At 38.1% G+C, this 22,940-nt stretch overlaps 1 protein-coding gene and 1 long non-coding RNA gene across 2 annotated transcripts; one reads left to right on the forward strand and one right to left on the reverse strand.

Moving 5' to 3' along the window:
- Nucleotides 1–1,922: 1,922 nt before the first annotated feature.
- On the forward strand, nt 1,923–4,193 carry LOC145660124 (uncharacterized). The gene is made up of 3 exons (XR_014126287.1): nt 1,923–1,992; nt 3,474–3,539; nt 3,614–4,193. It is a non-coding gene; the product is annotated as an uncharacterized LOC145660124 (long non-coding RNA).
- Nucleotides 4,194–15,225: 11,032 nt separating this feature from the next.
- On the reverse strand, nt 15,226–17,186 carry LOC145660125 (alpha-1-antitrypsin homolog). The gene is made up of 4 exons (XM_081724140.1): nt 16,500–17,186; nt 16,145–16,404; nt 15,802–15,960; nt 15,226–15,414 (listed from the first exon to the last, which is right to left on the reverse strand). Exons 1-4 carry the CDS (start codon nt 17,176–17,178, stop codon nt 15,226–15,228), a joined length of 1,287 nt encoding a protein of 428 aa, XP_081580266.1. The 5' UTR covers nt 17,179–17,186.
- Nucleotides 17,187–22,940: the final 5,754 nt, after the last annotated feature.

Below are 22,940 nucleotides of genomic sequence, written 5' to 3' on the forward strand. Positions count from 1 at the left end.
GCACTTTGATATTGTCATAGTCAGGACATACAATTTTGATGTAAAATGTTTTACTTCACAATACTTCACAAAATGACAGAAATCCACTGTTTTTGACTTATCACCTTATACAAGATGTGCTCCCAGTTGTCCAAATACATATGTTTTACCTAAAAACTTTATTTTTTTATACATTTTCATGAGTCCAAAATCATGTCTCCTAAGAAAGTACCAGCATAAAACTGGTACAGTCACACTAGTTTGACAAAGGCTATACCCAAAATGATAGAAGTGATCTGTTTTTGGCTCCTTACCTAGTACTAGATGTTTTCCCAATTGTCCAAAGACACATTTTACCTGAAAATGACATTTTTCTTCATGTGTCCTGACTATGACACTGTCAATAAAGTAATAAACTGTATTTCCCAACCACAGAAGTCTAATTACAGGCTATATACCTAAATTGACAGCTTTTTGATCAACATATAAAACAAATTTAAAATATATATTTTAAATACTTTTAATACTTCATTGGGGATTTTATTTTGACAATTTCATTTGTTTTGTGGCCATATCACAATGCTCAAGAGGGATAATTCCATTTCATTAGTGCTAACTCTAATATAACATCATTACTTGGAAAGTCAACACTTCATTATAAAAATTCGTTTTTAAATAAACTTTTAAACATGCGCTGATGAGCTTGTTCACCTGCCCCCCCAGTCAGGTGCAATCACATGTCTACTAGTGTCACGAATGTAAACCACCCTGAATGTTCCTATACACATTTATAATGGGTCAGTACTGTAGCCAAACTTGCACTGACAAGTAGTACTAAAGCAGTACACCATCTTATGCTAACAAACACATTTCCCTCTCCAGGAATCTCAACAACAGAATTTACATCAAGATTTGATGGCAAAACAAGTGCAAAGGCTCCAGCTGACACTTCCACTACTGACAGTGCAAAGACTCTGACTGACGGTAACATGCATTTACTGCATATCAACATGGTCTCCTAATATCTTAAAAAGCAATTAAAATGCATGCTGTGTAAAAACACAAACACTAACACGCACACAAATGCACATAACATTTGTATAACGTTACATTATACCTGTAGCACCTGTTACACCTATAGAGCACTCTTAGACTATCAAAGGCTATTATTCTGGAGATAGGATGAATGCTACAGTTCACTGGAATAGTGTTTTCTCACTGATGTGGCTTGGTAGGTGTTTGTTTGCAAAAGGACAGCTAAAACAAGTCCAGGGTAAATATACATTTCATCCATTTTTATAGGGGTGTATTTGTGGTTAAAGTGCTCTTGTACTACTAGTGTCACGAATGTAAACCACCCTGAATGTTCCTATACACATTTATAATGGGTCAGTACTGTAGCCAAACTTGCAACGACAAGTAGTACTAAAGCAGTACACCATCTTATGCTAACAAACACATCTCCCTCTCCAGGAATCTCAACAACAGAATTTACATCAAGATTTGATGGCAAGACAAGTGCAAAGGCTCCAGCTGATGCTTCCACTACTGACAGTGCAAAGACTCTGACTGACGGTAACATGCATTTACTGCATATCAACATGGTCTCCTAATATCTTAAAAAGCAATTAAAATGCATGCTGTGTACAAACACAAACACTAACGCACACACAAATACACATAACATTTGTATAACGTTTGCCTTCAGATGTCCAAAACCCTGCTGGTGATCTATTATATATCCTCATGACTACTGCTGTGGGAGCTGTCCTCCTCCTGCTGCTGGGTCTCGTGGGGGTCTTGTGCTGGAGATACAAAGGTACACCTACACATACACACACACACACACACACACACACACACGCACACTCTCACACACATACACACACACACACACACGCATGTATACAAGTTGTGGGTCACACTGTCTGGTTTTCTAATGTAGTCCACAGACATGGACAAATGAGGCTAAGAAAGGGGCAAACAGAAGAGAAGAGAGAGCAGGAGACACAGGTGAATGCTCACATACCATCCACTGTAACATAAGAAAAACAACCTCCACATCATTACTGGCACACGTCCTTCAAGGTCAAATCTTCCATGGTGTGTGTGTGTGTGTGTGTGTGTGTGTGTGTGTGTGTTTACAGGATTGTTCTGCTGTGCATTGTTCACCTGTTCAACTGAGTGCTACTTTGTATCTGAATACGGAGGGGGGTTCAGATGATACAATGCAATTAGTACAATACAGTTCAAATAAGGGATCACATATATCACATGCAGCACTTTTTTAATGTTTTTTTTTTTATTTTTTAAAGGAAAACCATCTTTGAGAAAACACAGGTTGTGAAGTTCAGGTTTTGTTGAAGCAGTACCAAATACCTGAGCGGAGGGTTTTATACAGATAGTGTGTGGGGTTCCCTAGATGTGTGGGGTCCATGGTGAGTTTCTGATACAAAGCAGCTCCTGATACACTGATGAACGTTTTTGATGATGGCTGTTGTGATCTCTAGTTTGAAATCAGTGGAGATGGTGGTGTGTAGGAAGCTCAGACTCCACATCACTTACTGTACTGAGTTCCAAAGGGAGATGGACAGTTATCTTATTTCAGAAATGTATCATCCATCTCTACTGCTTTTTGCATGTTGACCTCCAAGTTGTTTTCAGTGCACCACAAAGCCAGACGAGCCACTTGACTCCACTAGCAGTCCCATCAGTGTTGCTAACGAGTCCTGTTAGGGTTATTTGCTTGATGATAGCTGGAGATGCACTTGTTGGTGTAGCAGGAGAAGAGGAGGACTGAGAGTGTCCAGCCTTGAGGAACCCCAGTGCTGATGGATAGGAGCTCTGACAGATAAGGTTCCAGGCACACAGTCTACTTTCTATCTGACAGGTAGTTGAAAATACCCTGACAGACACAGGGTTCCACTCTTAGTTGTGTTGAAAGCAGAGCTGAAGTCTACAAACATGACTCTGTCATAGGATCCTAGAAGGTCCAGATGAGTACAGACATAGTGTTGATTGTGACTGTGCATAGTGCAAATTGCTCTGTAAAACTATATCAGTCCATGGAAGTGGGAGTGATAGACTTGACGTAAGACAGAACCAGCTTCTCGAAGCATTTCATGACTGCTGATGTTAAAACGTCTGACCTGTAGGTATTAAGACGGGTTATATTGTCCTTCTTTGGACAAGGATTATTTACCACTAAATTCTACCTGTGTTTCACTTCACCTGTGCCCTTATGGAGCACAGCTCTTATCACTGCATTCATATGAAAACGGAGACATGTTCTGGACATGTAACAGTGATTTCACACCACATATAGCATATTGTTGTTGCCCTTTCCATGATGGTCATAGGTGCATAAAGATAATTGGTGCATTTCATTTGTGCATTTGTGTGCATGTATAGACTCCTATATACAGTATTTTTGTGAAAGTGTGTTTTAGTGTTTACATAAGTTTGTCTAATTTCCCATTTCTGTGTTTCTACAGGAAGATTCAAGTGTCCTAAATGCAATTGTAAATCCAGAAGTGAAATGCAAAACAGCACAAGAACAGGTGTGTATCATACTGAATGTGTGTTTTGTAAACATGTGTGTTATGTAATAATTGTTAATGTGTTATTCCTACAGGATGATGTCACTTACTCCACTGTAGTATACAGTCAGAAAACCAAACCAGCGTCCACTGCAATGGATAATGCAGATTATACAGAATATGCCAGAATCAAATTAAATTCAAATTAAGCAAACACACACACACACACAAATGCAATCAAGCAAATGGACAAAAAACAAACATACAAAAACATGTATGGTAGCCATTAAATATCAAGTATTTTATTTGTTTCATTACTGTAAATGCCTCATTAGGGGTTAATCTGCTGAAAGGTAATTTGAATACTGTGAATTGTTAGCTTTTTTGCATGTAATTTATTTAGTGGTAGTGCTTTTGGCTTTAATGAAATAAAAAATGATGTGTAAATGTTCACAGCACGGCCCCTCCTCCCAGATGTGTGTGTGTGTGTGTGTGTGTGTGTGTGTGTGTGCATGTGTGTTCATGCATATGGCCATGCCCTCCCCGTGTTTCACACCTGCTCCTTGTTTTGTGTTGTTACTGTGCGTGTATATAACTTTCCTGTTTAGTAGTGTATGTTGTCGATGATAGACCATGTATTAGCCTATGTGCTACATTGTCTCTTGTCTGGTGTTAATAAACGTAACTTTTGTCGGCTCGTTCATGCGTCCTGCCTAGCCTCTTACCTAGAGTTGTATAGCCTGCACTGTATAGATGAACAACTGTTCAATTAATTTTTATTTAGGTTCAATTAAAATTCAGTTATATTACATTGTAAAGCTATAAATGAGACACTGCAGTTCCTGAGGAGTTTTAATAAAACTATAAATGAGTACACTGCAACTTAAGAGAAAATAAGACAAATTCAAAATAAATGTCAACAAGCAACACTAGGAATTTTTTATATATATATATATATATATATATATATATATAGTTGTGTTTGAAATAATAGCAGTCCAACATGACTAATCATATCAATCACTGTTTTTGGTAGAAATTATATTACTACATGGTAAATAATTTACCAGTAGTTGTAGCAGAGTCATAGAAAACCATCAGACCCAACATTCATGATATGCATGCTCCTGAGTTTGTGTAATTGAATAATTAATTGAAATGGGTGTGTTCAAAATAATAACTGTGGAGTTCAATTAGTGAGGTCATTCCTTCTGTGAAAAAACAGATGTCAATCAGGTAGCCTTTATTTAAAGATGAAGCCAACACATAAATGCATTTCTCTCTGAAAATCTGAGAAAAATGGGTCGTTCCAGACATTGTTCAGAAGAACAGCGTACTTTGATTAAAACTTTGATTGGAGAGGGGAAAACATATAAAGAAGTGAAAATGATATAAAGAAAATGATAGGCTGCTCAGCAAAATGATCCCCAATGCTTTAAAATAGAAAACAAAACCAGAGAGATGTGGAAGAAAACAGAATCCCATTTGAATGGATTGAAGAATAGCCAGTATGGCAAAGACTCAGCCAATGATCAGCTCCAGGGTGATCAAAGACAGTCTGAAGTTACCTGTGAGTACTGTGACAATTAGAAGACGCCTGTGTGAAGCTAATCTATCAGCAAGAAGCCCCCGCAAAGTCCCACTGTTAAAAAAAAGACATGTGCTGAAGAGGTTACAATTTGCCAAAGAACACATGGACTGGCCTAAAGAGAAATGAAGAAACATTTTGTGGACTGATGAAAGTAAGATTGTTCTTTTTGGATCCAAGAGCCGCAGACAGTTTGTCAGATGACCCCCAAACACTGAATTCAAGCCACAGTACACTCTGAAGACAGTGAAGTATGGTGGTGCAGGCATCATGATATGGGGATGTTTCTCTTATTATGGTGTCAGGCCTATTTATCGCATACCAGGCATCATGGATCAGTTTGCATATATCAAAATACTTGAAGAGGTCATGTTGCCTTATGCTGAAAAGGAAATGCGCTTGAAATGGATGTTTCAACAAGACAACGACCCCAAACACACCAGTAAGCGAGCAGCATCTTGGTTTCAGACCAACAAAATTAAAGTTACAGAGTGGCCAGCCCAATCCCCGGACCCTAATCCTATAGAAAACTTGAGGGGGGACATCAAAAATTCTGTTTCTGAGGCAAAACCAAGAAATGGAGAGGAACTGTGGAAAGTTGTCAAAGCATCCTGGGCTGGAATACCTGTTTACAGCTGCCAGAAGTTGGTCGACTCCATGCAACACAGATGTGAAGCAGTTCTCAGAAACAGTAGTTATACAACTAAATATTAGTTTAGTGATGCACAACAACGCTAAATCCTAAAGATTTTTCAGTTTATACAGTAAATATTTGAATTTGTGAAGAAAAAATGCTAAATGATTACACATGACATCCACTTATTTATTTGAATAGAAGAAGTCAGATGTTGCAAGTCAGATGTTACAACTCAGCCCAGATCAGGGACGGTTGCAGCATGTTACATATACATTATTTTTCCGTTTGCTTTTTGCCTCATCTTAAATGACCCCTTGGCTGCAGGCTTCTCTCTTTTTTTAGGAAGTGGGAATAAGATTGGTGTGAGAGACGGTGAAGTCCAGGTCCAATGGCCCTGACTATATATGAGACTCTTCTCAGAATACTGAAGGGAACTCCTCAAAATACTGAAGGCCTCCTCCTCACTTTTGGTGTAGCCTACTGAAAACAAAGTGAACATAATGTCTGCTTTTATATGATTTATTCACTTATTCACGTTATGCCACCCCCCGCACGCAGGTATAAGAAAATACAAATATTTTGTTTGTTGTGATGGCCCAAGTGCCACAAGGCAAGGCGCAGGAAGCGCAGACGTCTCTTGACGAAGACATGCATTTATTAAATGACCATTAACGCCAACCTGAGCACGAACATAGTCCGACAACCACTCCAGTGACAGTTGTGTTTAAATATGTTCATAAATGATGCATGTACAAAGCGGCAGGTGTGCTGGACTGAACTAACAGCACTTAGGGAGTCATTTTGGGTCTGTCCCTCTGGGCCGCCACATCTCTGTGACAACGGACCGAGCCAACTTAAGTAAGAATGATGACATTTTCAATTATAATGTGAGACTGTTAAGGAAGAAAGAGGACACACCAAATTACTTTTAAAAACTTATAAAACCCTACTGCCTCCCTATATTTGTTGTGTGTGTTGGGGATAGAAGTTTGTCAAAGCTTCATTTGAATACACTTCATCTCCACTGTAACTGTAGTTGTCAGAACATTCAGTAGACTGTATTGAAGAGTGTGTACGGTGTGTATCAGCAGTCCTGCTTTAGCTGTGTGTAGTGTGTGTGGAACTCGGTAAGAATGCAGGTGTGTGTTTATCTGCTCCTTACTGCTGATGGTGAGTGTGACTTTCTCTCTACATCTGTAGATCATCAAATATCTACTCAGTAGCTACTTTATAAGAAACACTGAAAACATCTAGCAGGAGTCCAGTTAGAGACGACATGTCATATATTTCTGATAACGTATAAGAGGCACTCCATGTTATCTGAACATATAAGGTAGAATTTGAACAATTACGATTTGCTTTTTAGAATGCCATCAGTCATAAAACCAAATCTTGAAATCAATGTATTATTGTGGTGCAGTTAAATCTCATGCATATCAGCTGCAGCACTCAGGCTGCTGCCCTGTTCCTGCACTGATATACACACCAGACCTGAGAGCTTCACCTGGTATACATACAACACAAACAGAAACACATGGGAAGTGATCTCCAGTGAGAGTGAACAGTACAGAAACAGAGTTCATGCTTAGAACTGACCACACTTTTCTATTCTTGCAGAGGCTCCATATAAACCTGTAACTCTTACTCCAGTGGACACTGACACATCAAGTCCAACAGCTTCAACTAAACCTACTACAACAATGACACCTCCAAATGGTTATAAGTTATTAATTTCATCAACTACTACTGATGGTAAGATTAATTTGTTTAATAGTATTCTCCAATCAACACCATAAAATGATTCCCCACTAAATACTACTACTACTAACAATAATAATAGTATGTGACATCAACAATTAATTTCTTAATGCAGGTCACTTCATATAGGATATATTTTGGGGCTACAATCCTGCACTTTTAAAAAATATATTTTTAAAAAATAATAAACCATTTCAAGCGGTAATGAATGGAGCATTTAATTCTGTTTCTCTAGTTGCTCAATTTCATAATATAAGCATATATTATGCAAGAAAGTGTTTGCATAACTGCGTAGCCTTGGTACTGAAACACCCAAGTAAAGATAAGCCTTGTTTTGTTGAACATTGTATTGTGATCAATAAGCCTAATTTTCAGTTAAAATTGTATAATTTCTTAAGAATTTATTATTGTTGTTGTTTAGGTTGCATTTTGATCCTTAATGAGTGTTCAAATGACTTTGGATTATAACGAATACAGAGTGAGTGAACTGTACCTATGTGGAATGATTACTAATTCATTAATATATAGTTTACATGTATAGGTTATATTTACTTTATTTATTTCGATTTTTTAATCTGAGCCTGATAACAAAATGATAGCATAAAGAGGGGGAAGTTATTTTAAAATGTGATGGTGTGATTTATAATATGAGACTATAATGTCATTTCAGCTGCACTTTTTTCATTGTTCTAAACAACCACTGAACAGAATTTAGCGCTCGATTATGTCATAATGTGTGTCATTCTATTTCTGACCCCAGATCAGTTTATTGAGTGGATTTGCCGATGACGATCATTTTAGACAAAACATCAACAGAGACTACAAACAATTCTTCAACGAAAACAAAACGTAAGTAGAATTTAATTTTATCTACAAAGGCAGATACTAAATATTTGATAACGGAATCGTATTATAAACAAGTAGCCAATATGCGAATTTAAAATGAGAACACATTTTAATGATAGAGAACTTTTGACTGAACGGAGAACTAATTAGTGGGCCACTAAGCTCCGCTCCCCACTAGTCACGTGGTACGGCCCGCCGCCTGCAGTGGGAGTTCATGGTCTTGTGTGAAACCACGACTATGTAGTCACACACACCTGCAGCGGGTTATTCTCCTAATGTCTGTGTGTGTTTAAACCCCGGTTGGTGTGTGTATCCCTGTCGGTCTGTGTTCGCTAATGTTTACATACGTGGTGCACTTTATGTTTGTAAGCTGTGTTCAACGTTGCTCATGTTCATCTTGCCTGTTTGGTGTGTGCGCCACTGTGTTCGTTATTCGTGTTCGTCTAATAAACGTCTGTCTACGTCAAGGGAGTTTGTGGGACTTGCGGCACTCGGGCCGTCACAGCTGTTTAATTTCATGGACCGCACAAATATTTTCAAATGCGGAATAAGTGAGTAGAGAGTGAACTAACAAAAGGAAACCTTGATAAATTAAAGGGGACGTAGCTGAAAATATTCGGGTAACCGAACTCCATTAGATGAAATACATTGACTGAGACAAGGGAAAGTGACTTATGGGCTTGTTTTAGAAAAGCCTCTGTAAGACCACGAGTGTGGCCATTATGCACTGTCGGACAACAGACAACCTTTGTTTCACATTTATTAACATTTGTAGAAGAAATTGAGCTACGGGTGGCCATTTGTTCTGTTACATAATAACTGTATATAAATATATAAAGTCTACAGGCTTTGATTTCTCATTTCCATATAGAGATATGAAACTGGGGTACAAAGGTAATCCTGTGCACAAATGCATGTAAAATAAGCCTTGTTTTATAGAAAATTGTGTTGTAATCAAAGCCTAATTTTCATTTCAAATTCAATTACTTCTTAGGAATAAATCTTTAATTCTTAAAAATTAAAGTTTTTTTTTTTTTTTAAATGTCCAACAACACATGCAAACTTTTTAAAAGAAAGTAAACAGCTTTATTATCGTTCAGTACAATAGAGCTTTCTTCTGCCCTTTCTAGATGCCAAGGGACAACTTCATTACTAATACTATTACCAGAAGCCAGAAGAGTCATAGATACCCTGCTCCCATTGCTTGGTTTAAGCAACATTACTGTGCCAATCTGGGGGAAAGTGTGAGTGTCTACATCTTTTTACTGCATCCACAGTTTTATTTTGCCTTCACATTTTCCTGACTTGTACAGATGGCAATCCAAAATATGCTGTCCATTATGGGAGTTTCAACTGCCCAGGTGGGGTCAATGGATGATTCATTTCCTTTACAATTCATCACTGATTATTTCTCATTTCTCACCCAAGAAACAGCAGGACTGTAAGGAGGTTCATACCATCCGGAGCAGAACTGCTGAACACTTTATGATCACAGAGTCAATGGAAGAGATTTGCTCTTTGGACCACAGCGCCCATGTAGAAGGTGCAGATGTACTTTCATGCATAAATCTAGCTTTCCATTAAGAACACACAGTAGGACATGATGTTTGTTCACTTTAAATATGTGCCTGTACTTTATTATGTAATTGCATTTTTATTGATTTTTTGGGAAAAAAAAAACATCTGTAGATGTAAGAGAGGATCTGGGTGGAGTAGGGGAATCTATTACAGACGCAGTCAAAGTGGAGAACACCCCAGCTGGTGAGTAGCATCAAAGCACCACATCAATAATCAGAGTTTACATACCTCCACTCCATGGACACCAGTTTAAAAATTCTACTTTTATTTCAAATATAAAGGCTCAGAATGCAAGAAGTTGAAGAGAGTACGCATCTTCTTCAGACGAGCATGGCAGGCTATAAAAAGCACCTTGTCCTGTGCCAAGCGCTCCAACAAAATTAGCCCTACTCTTTAACTTTTCCCAGCTCTTTTTACCAATTTATTTTGCATTTCTTTTTTCCCTTCATTTTCCCCAACCTGTCTTTTCATTTTCTGAAATAACATCTTTTGACTTTTTGATTTATTTTTGATTAATAAACTTTACTTCATGCAAAGATTTTGTCTGTTTGCATTCTGGACCTTTTAATCATCTTTTTCATTCTAAGACCAGCCAGGTTATGATTCTCATTTGGCCAAATAAATCTTGAATGATTCAACTCACTTTAATAACATTTTTAGATTATCACATATATGTACAGTTTCATGTCACTCAGCATTAAGAAAGAATTTCACACTCACCTTTAGTGAGAGGAAGTACAGTAAAGAGAAAACACAAACTGAGCATTCTTGTCCCTATGGAAACACCACTGACTTCCCAGCACACAGTGACAACTCTACACCCAGATCTCCACTACCACTGTGGACACACACTGACTCCAGAACTCTCACAGCATTACTTCAGTACTCCAGACCCTAATGTCCACCCAGCAGAGAGGAACTGGGAACAAATGAACTTGGCCAGAGCTCTTATGTTTCTTTTCAAGTTCACATCACCAGCTTTACAGAGACATACAAAACCACACACAGTGCCATCATGTCCTTTGACCTGTGAGGACTCTGGTTGTTTCTTCTTTTGTAATGTATCCCACAACCCCACACTGACCATGATGCTGCATCTGTGAAACCATATAGGAGATACACATGCTCATTATAAAGCAAAGGGGGTGGAGTCTGATGTAGAGAAGAGAAACAAACAGACATACTATCCCCTCACTCTTATTCTCAAACTCCTCTTTCTAAGTTTATAGTTTTAAAATGCAGTTTATAGAGTTAATCACCTCAAAGCTTGCGCATATACAAATGTTTGCATTACTTTTTCATGGCTTGATATATTTTATGTTTGCACTATCTTATGATGTCCTGTGTACTTAATATTTTATTCATTGTATCAAATTTGTTTTATTGGTAAATATACTTTGAACTATTATGCACTGTCACTACAGAATGCTGTCTGCTTTATGTCTCCAGAGACTATAATCATGCAAACACATACCCAGACACATACACACATTCAAGAATTTCTAGATAGTGAGAGGACCTGCTTTTTGTTTGCTTTTTCAGTTTCCACATCACAATAATTTGTTGTGGACCATTGCTTATGCAAAAAAGTTCTTTAAGATTTTTTGTGAGTAATATGCACTTCTGGATTTACTGAATGAGTCAAAAACAAACAACAAAAACCTGCATTACTCACAATAAGAAGCTATTTGAACTTTGATAAACTCTATTAATCACCCTTTGAACATAGACATGGTTTGGGTAGTACATGAGCAGTCCCTTTTCTCAGTGAAGTACTGACATCTCTCCTCACAGTACACAATATTACCCAAATTATCAGTAACCATACCAGTCCTACTCATACTAAACCTGTTTTGTACTAAATTAAATTCAAACTGGACCTGCCATTGAGAACACACTGGAGCCTAGTTCTAGTTTAAGTTTGTGTTTAAAACATCATCCTTTATCCCAATTTCACATTAGAATAGACCCAGCAGTCAGAGTTGTGCTGTTTTGATTATTAAACTACACTTTACAGAATAAATGTAATATTTTGTACTATTTCTAACTAGAAACCAGTGATAAGCCTGTGATGGCATAAGGCAAGAAATACACTAGAAGGAAACTGAGCTTGTGAGTGTGTGACCACAGCTCAGCTGCAGAGGTGTCGAAGCAGCACGGTTGTCACTTCTGGTCTAAAATGGGCTTTTGATTCTGATCTGGTATCCGCTGCCCACTGGTTGGAACTGTGAGAAATGAAACCACAGCAGACGTCAGACATCCTGAGCTCTCAGACCAGAACAGTCTCTTCCTTCTTCTGGGGCGTTTAGAAGGTGTTTTGAGAGCAAAATGTTTATTGACTTTAAAAACTGCACATATTCACATTAAGATGCCATACACATATCAAATACTTTTCTACCACAATTTAGTCCACAAACCATATTTTTCTCACACCACTAATAGATTAAGAACACTGCTGTAAAAGTGGAGCCTGTATGTTATATTTGATGTATTCACTGAGCTGAGTTATTTCATGACACAAGTATTTACATGAAGGTAGGGTCATGCACTGACCATGACTGCAGACATTAGCATTAGGATATTTATACAGCAGGAGACAAACAGGGAATATCTGGGAACAATTACTGGGAGGGGTAAGAGACAAAACTCACATGAGACACATGTCAAGGGGCAGAGCAGGGGAGGAGCTACAAACTAAAACATACAAAAGCACATGGAGACAAAGACATACTAAAGCAATAACATGCAATTGTCTTCTACTCTTTACTACAGTGTAGCCTATAGAAACATATACCAGGAAATATAGGACAATTATATTTTAACTATATTAAAAAGTACACAGACTTCATAAGATGGAATCATAAGATATTCAGAAATATTTAATAATTATTTGTTAAGCAAAACATTTTTCCAGTTCTACCTGAAAAAAGTCAGCTTGCTTAAATAACATTTTTATATTAACAAATAAATGTACAATTTAATGCAATTCAGCATTAAAAGAGAATTTCACAGTCACCTTTAGTGAAGAGAAGACAAACTCAACAGCTTTATCACTATGGAAACACCAGCACACACTGACAACTCTACACCCAGACCTCCACTACCACTGTGGACACACACTGACTCCAGAGATCAGTCCAGAACTCTCAGCAGTACTTCACTGACGTCCACAAGGATGTCACTACAGTAATTTAGTGTCTTGTGAGTCCTGAGAACACCTGAGGTCTGTTTTTTCATTGTGTAGTTTCACAGAGCCCACAGGGCCCCTGGTGCCTCTGTGAACTAGACATGCATGTTGTGGTTTCAGTGTGGAGGTGTCTGTGGGGGAAGAAAGAGGAGGCTTGAGAAACCACCAGAAGGCCGAAATAGCCTCCTTGTTGACAACTTGCCATTAAAGCAGCCATGTAACACAGCCAGTCTACTGGTGGACAAAAACTGCATACACTACTTATAGTGTAGCCATGACACTTTATAAATATAAAATACATAAATACATAAAATCAGCAATAGAGTGTAAATATAAAGTGTAAATATAAAGTGTAATAAAGTGTAAATATTTGTATTATTCTATTTATTATGTATTTGAAAGATATTTGACAAGCCAGTTAAACAGAGCCTGCTTGATCAGTTATAATTAGACTCTGCCTTTGATATGAGTTGTTACACTTAATACTAAAAATTGCTGGTTAAAACCACAAAGACCAAAACCACGACTAACAGCTCGCTCAGACCACGTGTTTCTTTTTAAAAACAGCTCAGCTAGCACAGAGGTTTAAATCCAGTCATTGTGGCCCCCAGTAACATCATTATTTATCATGTTCCTGTGTCTCATACACCTTCAATTGGGCCCAATCACATTTCACCCCTTGACCCTACCACTTAGCCCTGGCCCTCCATATGCGGTGTTCATGAGTAGGGGTTGGGTGTCTGATAGAGGGCTAGGGTGAGGTTTTAGGGCTAAATGGCCCTCCAAACTGAGGGATTCAGAGTCTCACTCCAAATTGTGCATTAAGAGAAATTTCTCAGAATCCCTTGTGAATCATTGAAAAAATGGATGCAGAAGCAAGGGGGTAGATTTCAATCAATAGCCTTTGTAACTCAGTCCCAAGGGGCAAGATGACACTTGAAAACAAGGAGTAGGAGGAAAAATGAGAGGGGATTGGGCCTTGGTAAAAATCTAAGCACTAAATCTAAGAATAAAATGGTTTAAAACATATTACTTTTAATATGCATGGTTTTAGCTAATCCTAGAGATATATAATAAATTTAAGATATCTGTTACAAGACAAGGGGGTTTTCAGATCCAGTACAGACATTAAGTCATATAAGATCAAATACATTTGAAAAAAAAAAACTAAAATTCTTACTCTCTAATGCACAATCTTAAAAAAAAAAATGAGATCCCCTCTAAAATCCTCAATGTCAGACCTAGCTACCATACATTGTACATTCTTTAAATGGAGAACAGCATTTTAAAGTCTGATTTCTGACTCAGTTACTGTTCAAATGGACAAACTACAACTGTATACATATTTTTACAAAAATGGCCCATCCAGTTACTGGCTTAGACACAGCGTTAGTGTAATTCTTATTACTTTATCTGACACCAAATCAAAGGTGATAAATTTGATTTTGAACCCTGACAGACTCAGAGGGGCCTGAATGTTGCACCAACTGCTGTGATCAGATCATCATATTGAATCAACATACAAGACAACACACTGGGAAAGAACTAAAAACTGATTTATAAATGAATCACAGGACAGTTAGAGAGATTGGAGCTTAATGTACGTCTGTCACATCGCTATGTCTGTTTTAGAATGACATAGTTCCGTATGACTTAAGTAATACGTGTATGAAACACTGATACATATGACAAACATCCCTAATGTTATAACTGCCCATGATTTGTGTGCTACAGACTGCCATGATTGGTTTGTCAAAACAAATGAAGACCCATTCAAATATCACTCAACAACTTTATTTCCATTCAGATGCCTGGGTTTGTGTACATCTGTATTCACTATGCCATCAGAAATAATCCAACAGTCTGTTAGTTTTTCTCATATCTGGTGTAAGGGAACTGGACTAAGTCTGAAAGGAGCATTTAATTTTAAGTTTAATTATAGCTAAATGAAGTCCCTTCTATATGTAGCTCACTAAACTAGCACAACCTTTAGCCTTTCATTGCTCCGAGATAATAGAGAGACTTGACTATATTTGTTGCTAATTGATATGAGAGAGAATTCAGTAGCACTCCCATCATACTGCTGACTAGACTGTGTGGGAGACGTCTACCACTACACAGTGGGGTCGGTTATCTTTCCCATGAACAGGATACTCCTGGTGTTCTTCTCCACAATGAAAACTAGGAACGGTCTGTTGACTTCTGTTTTGAAAAGCAATGACAAGGGCATGAATTCAAGAGTAGTTGCAGCTGCAGCCTGAGTGCCCTGCTCATCCACGCTGAGGATGGGCTTGTGCAGGACCTGTGGGGAAGGACCAATCTGGGCAGTCATTGAATGACACTTTAATGTATGTAAGCAGTAGATGCATTAACTTCTGAACAGTCCTTTGTGGACAACAGATGGAATTTGCCTGCTGCATCTCACCAGTGTGTTGACTGGATGTAAAAGCATTGTGCAGTGTGTTGATTGTAAAGTGTCCCTGGGTACTTGAAAGGCACTATACAAATGTAACTTCATATTGTGTCATATCAAGAGAGGCAAACCTAGAAATTCACTTTTTTTTTTATTTTATTTGAGGCTCAGAGTGCAGTCAAAATTCTACTGGATATTTAAGATGGGCAGTCTATTAACAATATTTCCCACACTCATAATGTGACACTCTAGACATGACAGCATTTCTCCACATACCTTGGAAACTGCCACCTTGGCTCCCTTACTGATTCCAGAGAAGTCTGCACTGTCTGAGAATGCATCAACCATTCCCATGTCCTCCAGAGTGTCCCCAAGACAGGAGGAAGCAGACACTGAGAACTTAGGCATATACAAGTCCAAAGTGCTGGAGAACAGACATGGTCAGTCATGCAAACGCACTCTTACATGGAATAGCACAAGCAAAAATATTTATTTAATACTTTTTTGTCATTGGTAACCTTGTCAGGGAGTAAAGGTTTTACTTTGTGGTAGTACTTAATATGTATAAATTAAAGTATATTTTAAAAAGCATTTCATGATACATTACATTTTTGTGGACTTTGTCCTTCCAGTACTTGAGGTGATCCTTACTGATGTGTTTCTCCACCTCCTCCATTTTTCCCTGGTCAGGCAGGACGATCATCATGGAGGCGTTTCCATTATATGGCAGCATGATAACAGACGTAAAGTTGCCCTGGTCATAGTAGAAGTCATATTCACCATTTCTGTTCATCATATCCACAGACACTGTGGTGTTCTCATCCACATGAAAGTCACCTTTGCTGGTGTCCTCCACTTTAAAAGCCTCTTGCCATTTACCTGACAGAGTGAAATACAAAACTGGTTACTGCAGTTCAGGTGAAATACATGAAAAATTATTTAATCTCTAGTGGGTTCTACTTGTCTACTCTTACCTTTGAAATGCATATAGTTGATGAGCATCATCACTGTGGCAGCATCCAGATTCTTGACCATATCAGTGATCATGTCCTTGGTCTTTTTGGCAATTAACTTGTTGATCTCTTGCACAGCGACTTCAGGTGTGGAAAAGTCCACACTGAAGGCTTCACCTTTGTAGAAGTGCTGGATATCTTTCAGAAACTTTTCTTCAGGCTTGAAGCCTTTTTGTACAGCTGCAGCTCCTCCTATCTCCAACACTAGGGCATCCTGGCTGTGGTCCAGCATGTGAAGAAGGTGCTCATAGCCTTCATTGACCTGATCAGCTGTGAGAGCACTGTAGTCCAGGGTGCTGAAGATTTGTGAATGGGTATCACCTTTGGCCCCCAGGGCCAGCATGGATAGAGCCATGGAGATACTCAGAGGAGAGAAGAAGATATTCTTGCCCTGGGTGTCAGGACGGCTGGCCAGCTTCTTGTAGAGGGAGAAGGCAAAGTCTGCATTGTGGGGTGAGAGTTTGTGGCAGTGTTTGTCTTCTCCATCGTGGTGGGGGTGGGCTGCATCGTTGCCATGATGGAGATGTTGATGGTGATCTGCTGAATGGTCATGATCATGATCCTGGTCCTTGATGCCTACAGTCCAGTCCACTGACAGTATGAGGACAACAATCAAACAGCACTGGACCTTTCCCCACATTTTAACACCTGCAGAAGCACTGCACAGATTTAAAATGTGTTACATGCAGGTTCATTTAAACAAAACTATTACATTAGAAAATAGTCAACACATGGATTTTCATAAGAGAGGTATATACGTGATAGCCTGCATGGAGACTACTTCTGAGTCTAGTCTTTAATTCAGTTTTTACATTTTTAAAGATGTAATAGATCACTGTTGAAGTGTTTGCCATTTAGTTCAAACAAGATCTGAGGAAAAAATTACTTGTATCTCCAGAATATCAGTCATTTTACAGTACATTTACTTACCATCCACGTCCTGTCAGCAGTAAACTATTGGGATTGAGTTCATACATTTTATAGCCTGTTTGGTGTAATCTGAGGTCAGTCCTTTAAACATTAACCACTGAGGGGCTGTTTCAAATAGAGCAGGAACATTGCACAGCATTTATCCTTTAGTTAACATTACTGATGCCAAAACCGTGTACGCTGGCATCGTTACCTCTGGTATTCATTCCTGTGAGGCTGTGTAGTCTCATTCCAAACTCAGCTGCTGCGGTCTTCGAATACACTAACTGATCTGTGTACATAAGTGCAGTTCTTTTTATCAGCTATACAGGATGGCAGTCTTTTTTCATATTAGCTAACATGTACTTAGTACTTTCAGAGCTCTTTGTATTCTCGGTACCACTGACCTCTCTGAGAACCTTCACACAACTTGAATGATTCCTCGCCATCGCAAGTTTTGAAAGCTTTTTGAAAGCACACATTTGGCCACAAAGCACATTTCAGTCTCAGGTGTATGCATTTTTATTTTATTTATTTACCTCATATTTCAATTTAAGCCTGTATCATTAGCTCTGCTGTCATCATTTGTCATCGGGATCAGCTGCAAACTCTCTCTGAGCCTTTATGTGGTTTAAATGCATAGACGTACTGTAGCATGAGCTGATGGTGTAACATTTATTTGCCTTTACAAAGAAAAAACGCATATAATTATATATTAAGATAATTAAGACAAGATTTTCTGTTTTATTAACTCCAAACATCTTTCACTGGTTAATGCTGGTTATACTTTTTCTTCTTGAATAAAGTGCATAGATCTTGTTGCATTTCTAGAATCATGCAAGACAGATGCATGACGCACCAAACCCTCCACTGAGTCACCAATGTAAAGAGAAAGATCGAGACTCTACGGATCCACCTCGTTTGACACGAGGAATTCCTGCTATGCCCAACGTAACTTAGCGTGTAAATCACACATAAGGTTAGAGTGACAATAGTAAGACATCTTAAATGACATCACATTAATATTAATCCAAATGGCGTGGAAAGGGAGATATGTTTTACAAACGGTTGGTTGTCCACATGTATTTTTTTTACTGCATCTCCTCACATCCCTCCTCTAATCAAGCCCTTAATACAGTTCTGGATTTCAAAATATGACTAAACGTGCGTAACTCGTGGAAGGTGGAGGGCGAACACACGTGCGTAGTACCATCGTCTCTGACATGCGAGTGAGCGGAATCAAAAACAGGAGAAAACAAACTATAGACAGAACAGTGAAAAGGAACAAGTTTAATAAACACCAGGAGAACACAATACAGGACAAAACCAAGGAACAAACAAAAGAAGAACAGGCTAATCAGGGTGAGGATGAACACTACGTAAATTAGGGAAATAAATATTTAAGGAAAGACAAACGGGAAAACAACGAAGCATAAAACTAAGACAAGCGAGGGAAGAAGAAACAAGGAAGGGGAGCACACAGAAGCGGCTACTTTAGACAAACACAGGTAACAGAACTAAAAGGAAAACCGCACAACACTATCGTATATGAAAATGCTAAAGAAACCTAAACATAAACGAAGCAACGGGAGAACACCTGACGCGAATAGAAAAAGCAACGTAGACCAGAGAGCAGTGAGAAAGTACAACGGACGAGGGAACAGAATAAAACAGAGAGAGAGAGAGAGAGAGAGAGAGAGAGAGAGAGAGAGAGAGAGAGAGAGAGAGAGAGAGAGAGAGAGAGAGAGAGAGAGGATAGTGGGAAAACAAGTAAGTGGTTAGGTAGTCATGGAAACGGGCGGCGCTCCGGTCTGTGAGCATGACATGCCAACCCATTATGTTTTACTGCCCCTCAAAGAAAGCAATCTAGATGTGGAGCTGTTGAAGTATATTGTTAATTTTATTCTAAAAGGGAGAACAGCATTGTGCACGCAGTGAATTTTGATTTTCAGTTCAGTTCCAGCTCACATGGAATTAAACCCCTTATATGTTTTATTTAGCACATGATTCTATTGGTAAGGTTATGAATCTTGTCTCTGCAGTGCCTGGCATGCCAGTATTACTGAGATTCCTTATGATCATGTTCTTTGCTAACCTACATACAAAGAGTGAAATGTTCAAATGTTGTGTCCAGTGTTCATTTGATCCCAAAGTTAGCTGAAGAGTATTTGTACTTTTTCTGCTATTCTAACAAGATAAGGAAAGCAGACTTAAGCTTGTGAGATTTTTTATTGACTTAGTAGATTTGGTTTGGCACAAGTTCAGGACATGAGCTGAATAAACTGTTTTGTGAACTCTGATAGAATAAGAGGTCTGAGAGTTGGTACCAACTTCTGTGGAAAGTTCTTCATGGTCAGCCAGCATGCATGAAGAGCAAACAAACTGGAAGCTTGTATCATTACATTTGTCTCCTTGCCATGTCTGTTTTGTATATTTTCCAGTTCCGAAGGATTCAGTGAGACATGTATGAAATGATTGATTAAGAATTTGAGCAGGATTGCTAATGTTACATGTGACTCTAATTTACATATTACAGACCTCCCAGTGGAGCTGATGAGTGACTGATGGAGCTGATGTCTACCTGGTGGAGTTATGGTGTACCTGGTGAAGATGAGGTCTGCCTGGTGGAGGTCCACCTGATGGAGATGAGGTACATATGGTGGATCTGAGGTGTGCCTTAATACTACTTAATTGAAGCACACACAAATTGTCACAGCATGTTTATATTTCCCCCTAAGATAATGTAAGAGAAATGATAAACATTAACTTCCTGTCACACACTTCACCTTTTAGTTAACTGTTGGAAAATCTACTTATATTGTAAAACATTCCTTGATGACACTAAGCAGTAAGTAGGAATCTTTTTTTTTTTCTTTCCCATCCTGAAGGTACTAAGGAGATTAATCACACTATTTGTCTTTTTTTTTTTCCCCCTAATTCACAGCCCCAATCCACAGGAAAATTTCCCCAGTACAATTTTAGCTTCAACAGTTTTTTTTGGGAAGGATCAATCTGGCATTCTCTTGATTTTTGTTTAAGGTAACATTAGCTAATGTTACTCCCAGAGTGTCCTTTTTAGCAAGAGGAACCATATGAATCAAAATAATGATAACTCAGGATATGACATCATACACATCACAACTGATAATGTAACATCAAACTAATGACATCACATAATGTAAAGGCAACCTGGTGAATTTTATGTAGAATGTAACATATAGAATAAGTACTCTGAGTTGTGTTAATTGTGTAACATTGACTTAAACTTTTTGAGATGTTGAGAGAGACACCTTGAGAGAAATGTTAGCACTGAATATATGTTTAGCACACAATCTTTAGTAAATCCTTCATACAAAACTGGAAACTGAACAGCAACCTCAACAAAAAAAGAACTAAGATTTACTAAATGGCTCCATTTGTGTTTGTCTATGGTGCTGAAACTAACTCTGTAATTTCAGCACCATGGGCAGCAGGCAGGCTGTCTAGGACTTCAGAACTCTCTCAGAAGTGCTTTGCTTTACTTAATAATACCTTTGTGCACAAGGGACTCAGTCTCTCTTACAGAGTAATTGTAAGGAGAGTGAGCCCTCTGAGTGAGCCCATGGTCACACATACTTTCTTTAGTTCCTCTACACCCTTGTGGTTTCCCTGACCCCCCTGCTGTTCCTGAAGTACTCCTTTCCTGGACGACAGCCAACTCACTCTTTCCATCACATTTGACAGCTGTAATCACGCACATGGTTCCTGTTATTCAGCTCTTGTGTTCTGTCCTCTCAGAGCAAGAGACACACTAAAGTTTAGCAATTATAAAAAATAAAGGGATAAAGGGTTCAGGAAAGTGAGAACAGGTTTGTGCTGTGTCAACACTGGGCACAGTGGACTTAAATAAAACGTTGAAATATCTTCTGCCCGAGCTGTGACTGATTTCCAGAGCTGCACCACAACCATGAATACAGATGCATGCGTTCTTTCACAGGTGAAGAATGTACAAAAAAGGGAGGAAGTGCCAGTTTCTGTCTGAAGAGTCAGACAAAGCAAACAAAGAGAAACTAAGAATGGGCACAGAAGACAATGAAAGAAACTCAACGTAACAATAACTGTTACAGCACTTAAAAAAGGGGGTTTAAAAGGAAAGAAAGAAAGACATAACGACACAGGTGGCACAGTGACTGAGACGGAGCACACGCGACCTGTGCGTGGCACGGCACAACAGCAAAACACAAAGATCCTTTAAACAAAAGACACAATATAAACAAAAGCCACGTGGTAGCTGCCACCGTAGCCAGACGGAGGGCACCGTTACAGTCTCCCCCACCAAAGACACGCCTCCCAGTGGTCATGGACACAGACTCGGGAGGTGGAGCAGGGAAACACGGCCACACCAGTTTGTTTCAAGTGCTAATAAAATTTCACTAGTCCAGTTGATACATGTACATATTTAAGAGTCAGGTAACATGTAAGATATGATCAGGTGTTGTCCTGTTTACCAATTATGAATTATGACAATTAATTTTATTTCACAATTCCCTTTGGATTCATATATAAAACATTAAATCAGATGCATTTGTTTTTGTCTACAAACTCACAGACCCTGTGTCCCAAGTTGTCTCTCTGTTTCTAGTAAAGTGTGTTGTGAGTATATAAAAGTATGTGTGTTATTTAGAAACCATGCTGTAGCATTGTAGCATTAGATATGATCTGAAAACGTATTGTAAAAGTTGATAAATTTGATAAAGACTTGGTTATTAGGCTACCAATTTATCAATTTATCATTCTGGCAGTTATTTTTATCAGGTGGATTTTACAGTTTATATATATATATATATATATATATATATATATATATATATATACACACACACACAGATATCTATGCACTAAGACAAATAAGCAAATAATCATAGTTAGTAATCATTACCTGGTGACAGTAAATGTTACTTCTTTAACCAAATAAATCTTGGCGGTAACAGTACAGTACAATTTACATTAGTGCAATAGATCATTATGCCTTTGTAGGAATAGGCACTGTATTTACTCATAATTAAGAGAATGGAGTCAAAATGTAGGATAATCAACTGAGTTCTTCTGAGTTTACATGTAAAAAAAAAAAATTCAAACCAACAATTTACAATCTAGTAAAAACTGCAATCTAACTTTTTATCACTAGGTGGACACATGCTACAATTTTATGTAAATCATATATATATATATATATATATATATATATATATATATATATATATATATATATATATATATATATATATATATATATACACAGATATCTATGCACTAAGACAAATAAGCAAATAATCATAGTTAGTAATCATTACCTGGTGACAGTAAATGTTACTTCTTTAACCAAATAAATCTTGGCGGTAACAGTACAGTACAATTTACATTAGTGCAATAGATCATTATGCCTTTGTAGGAATAGGCACTGTATTTACTCATAATTAAGAGAATGGAGTCAAAATGTAGGATAATCAACTG

The sequence above is a fragment of the Electrophorus electricus genome, chromosome 2 (assembly GCF_041902795.1).
Source record: "Electrophorus electricus isolate QZ-2024a chromosome 2, ASM4190279v1, whole genome shotgun sequence".
NCBI classification, from domain to species: Eukaryota; Metazoa; Chordata; class Actinopteri; order Gymnotiformes; family Gymnotidae; genus Electrophorus; species Electrophorus electricus.

Bases quoted from the DNA above. Each gene is read 5' to 3' on its own strand.
- LOC145660125 (XM_081724140.1), bottom strand. From the start codon at position 17,178: ATGTGGGGAAAGGTCCAGTGCTGTTTGATTGTTGTCCTCATACTGTCA. The intron at 15,961-16,144 runs GTCCACAAAAAT...GACTGACCATGT, and splicing joins TCAAGTACTGGAAGGACAAA to CTGTTCTCCAGCACTTTGGA. The intron at 15,415-15,801 runs GTATGTGGAGAA...CCTTCCCCACAG, and splicing joins CCAAGGTGGCAGTTTCCAAG to GTCCTGCACAAGCCCATCCT.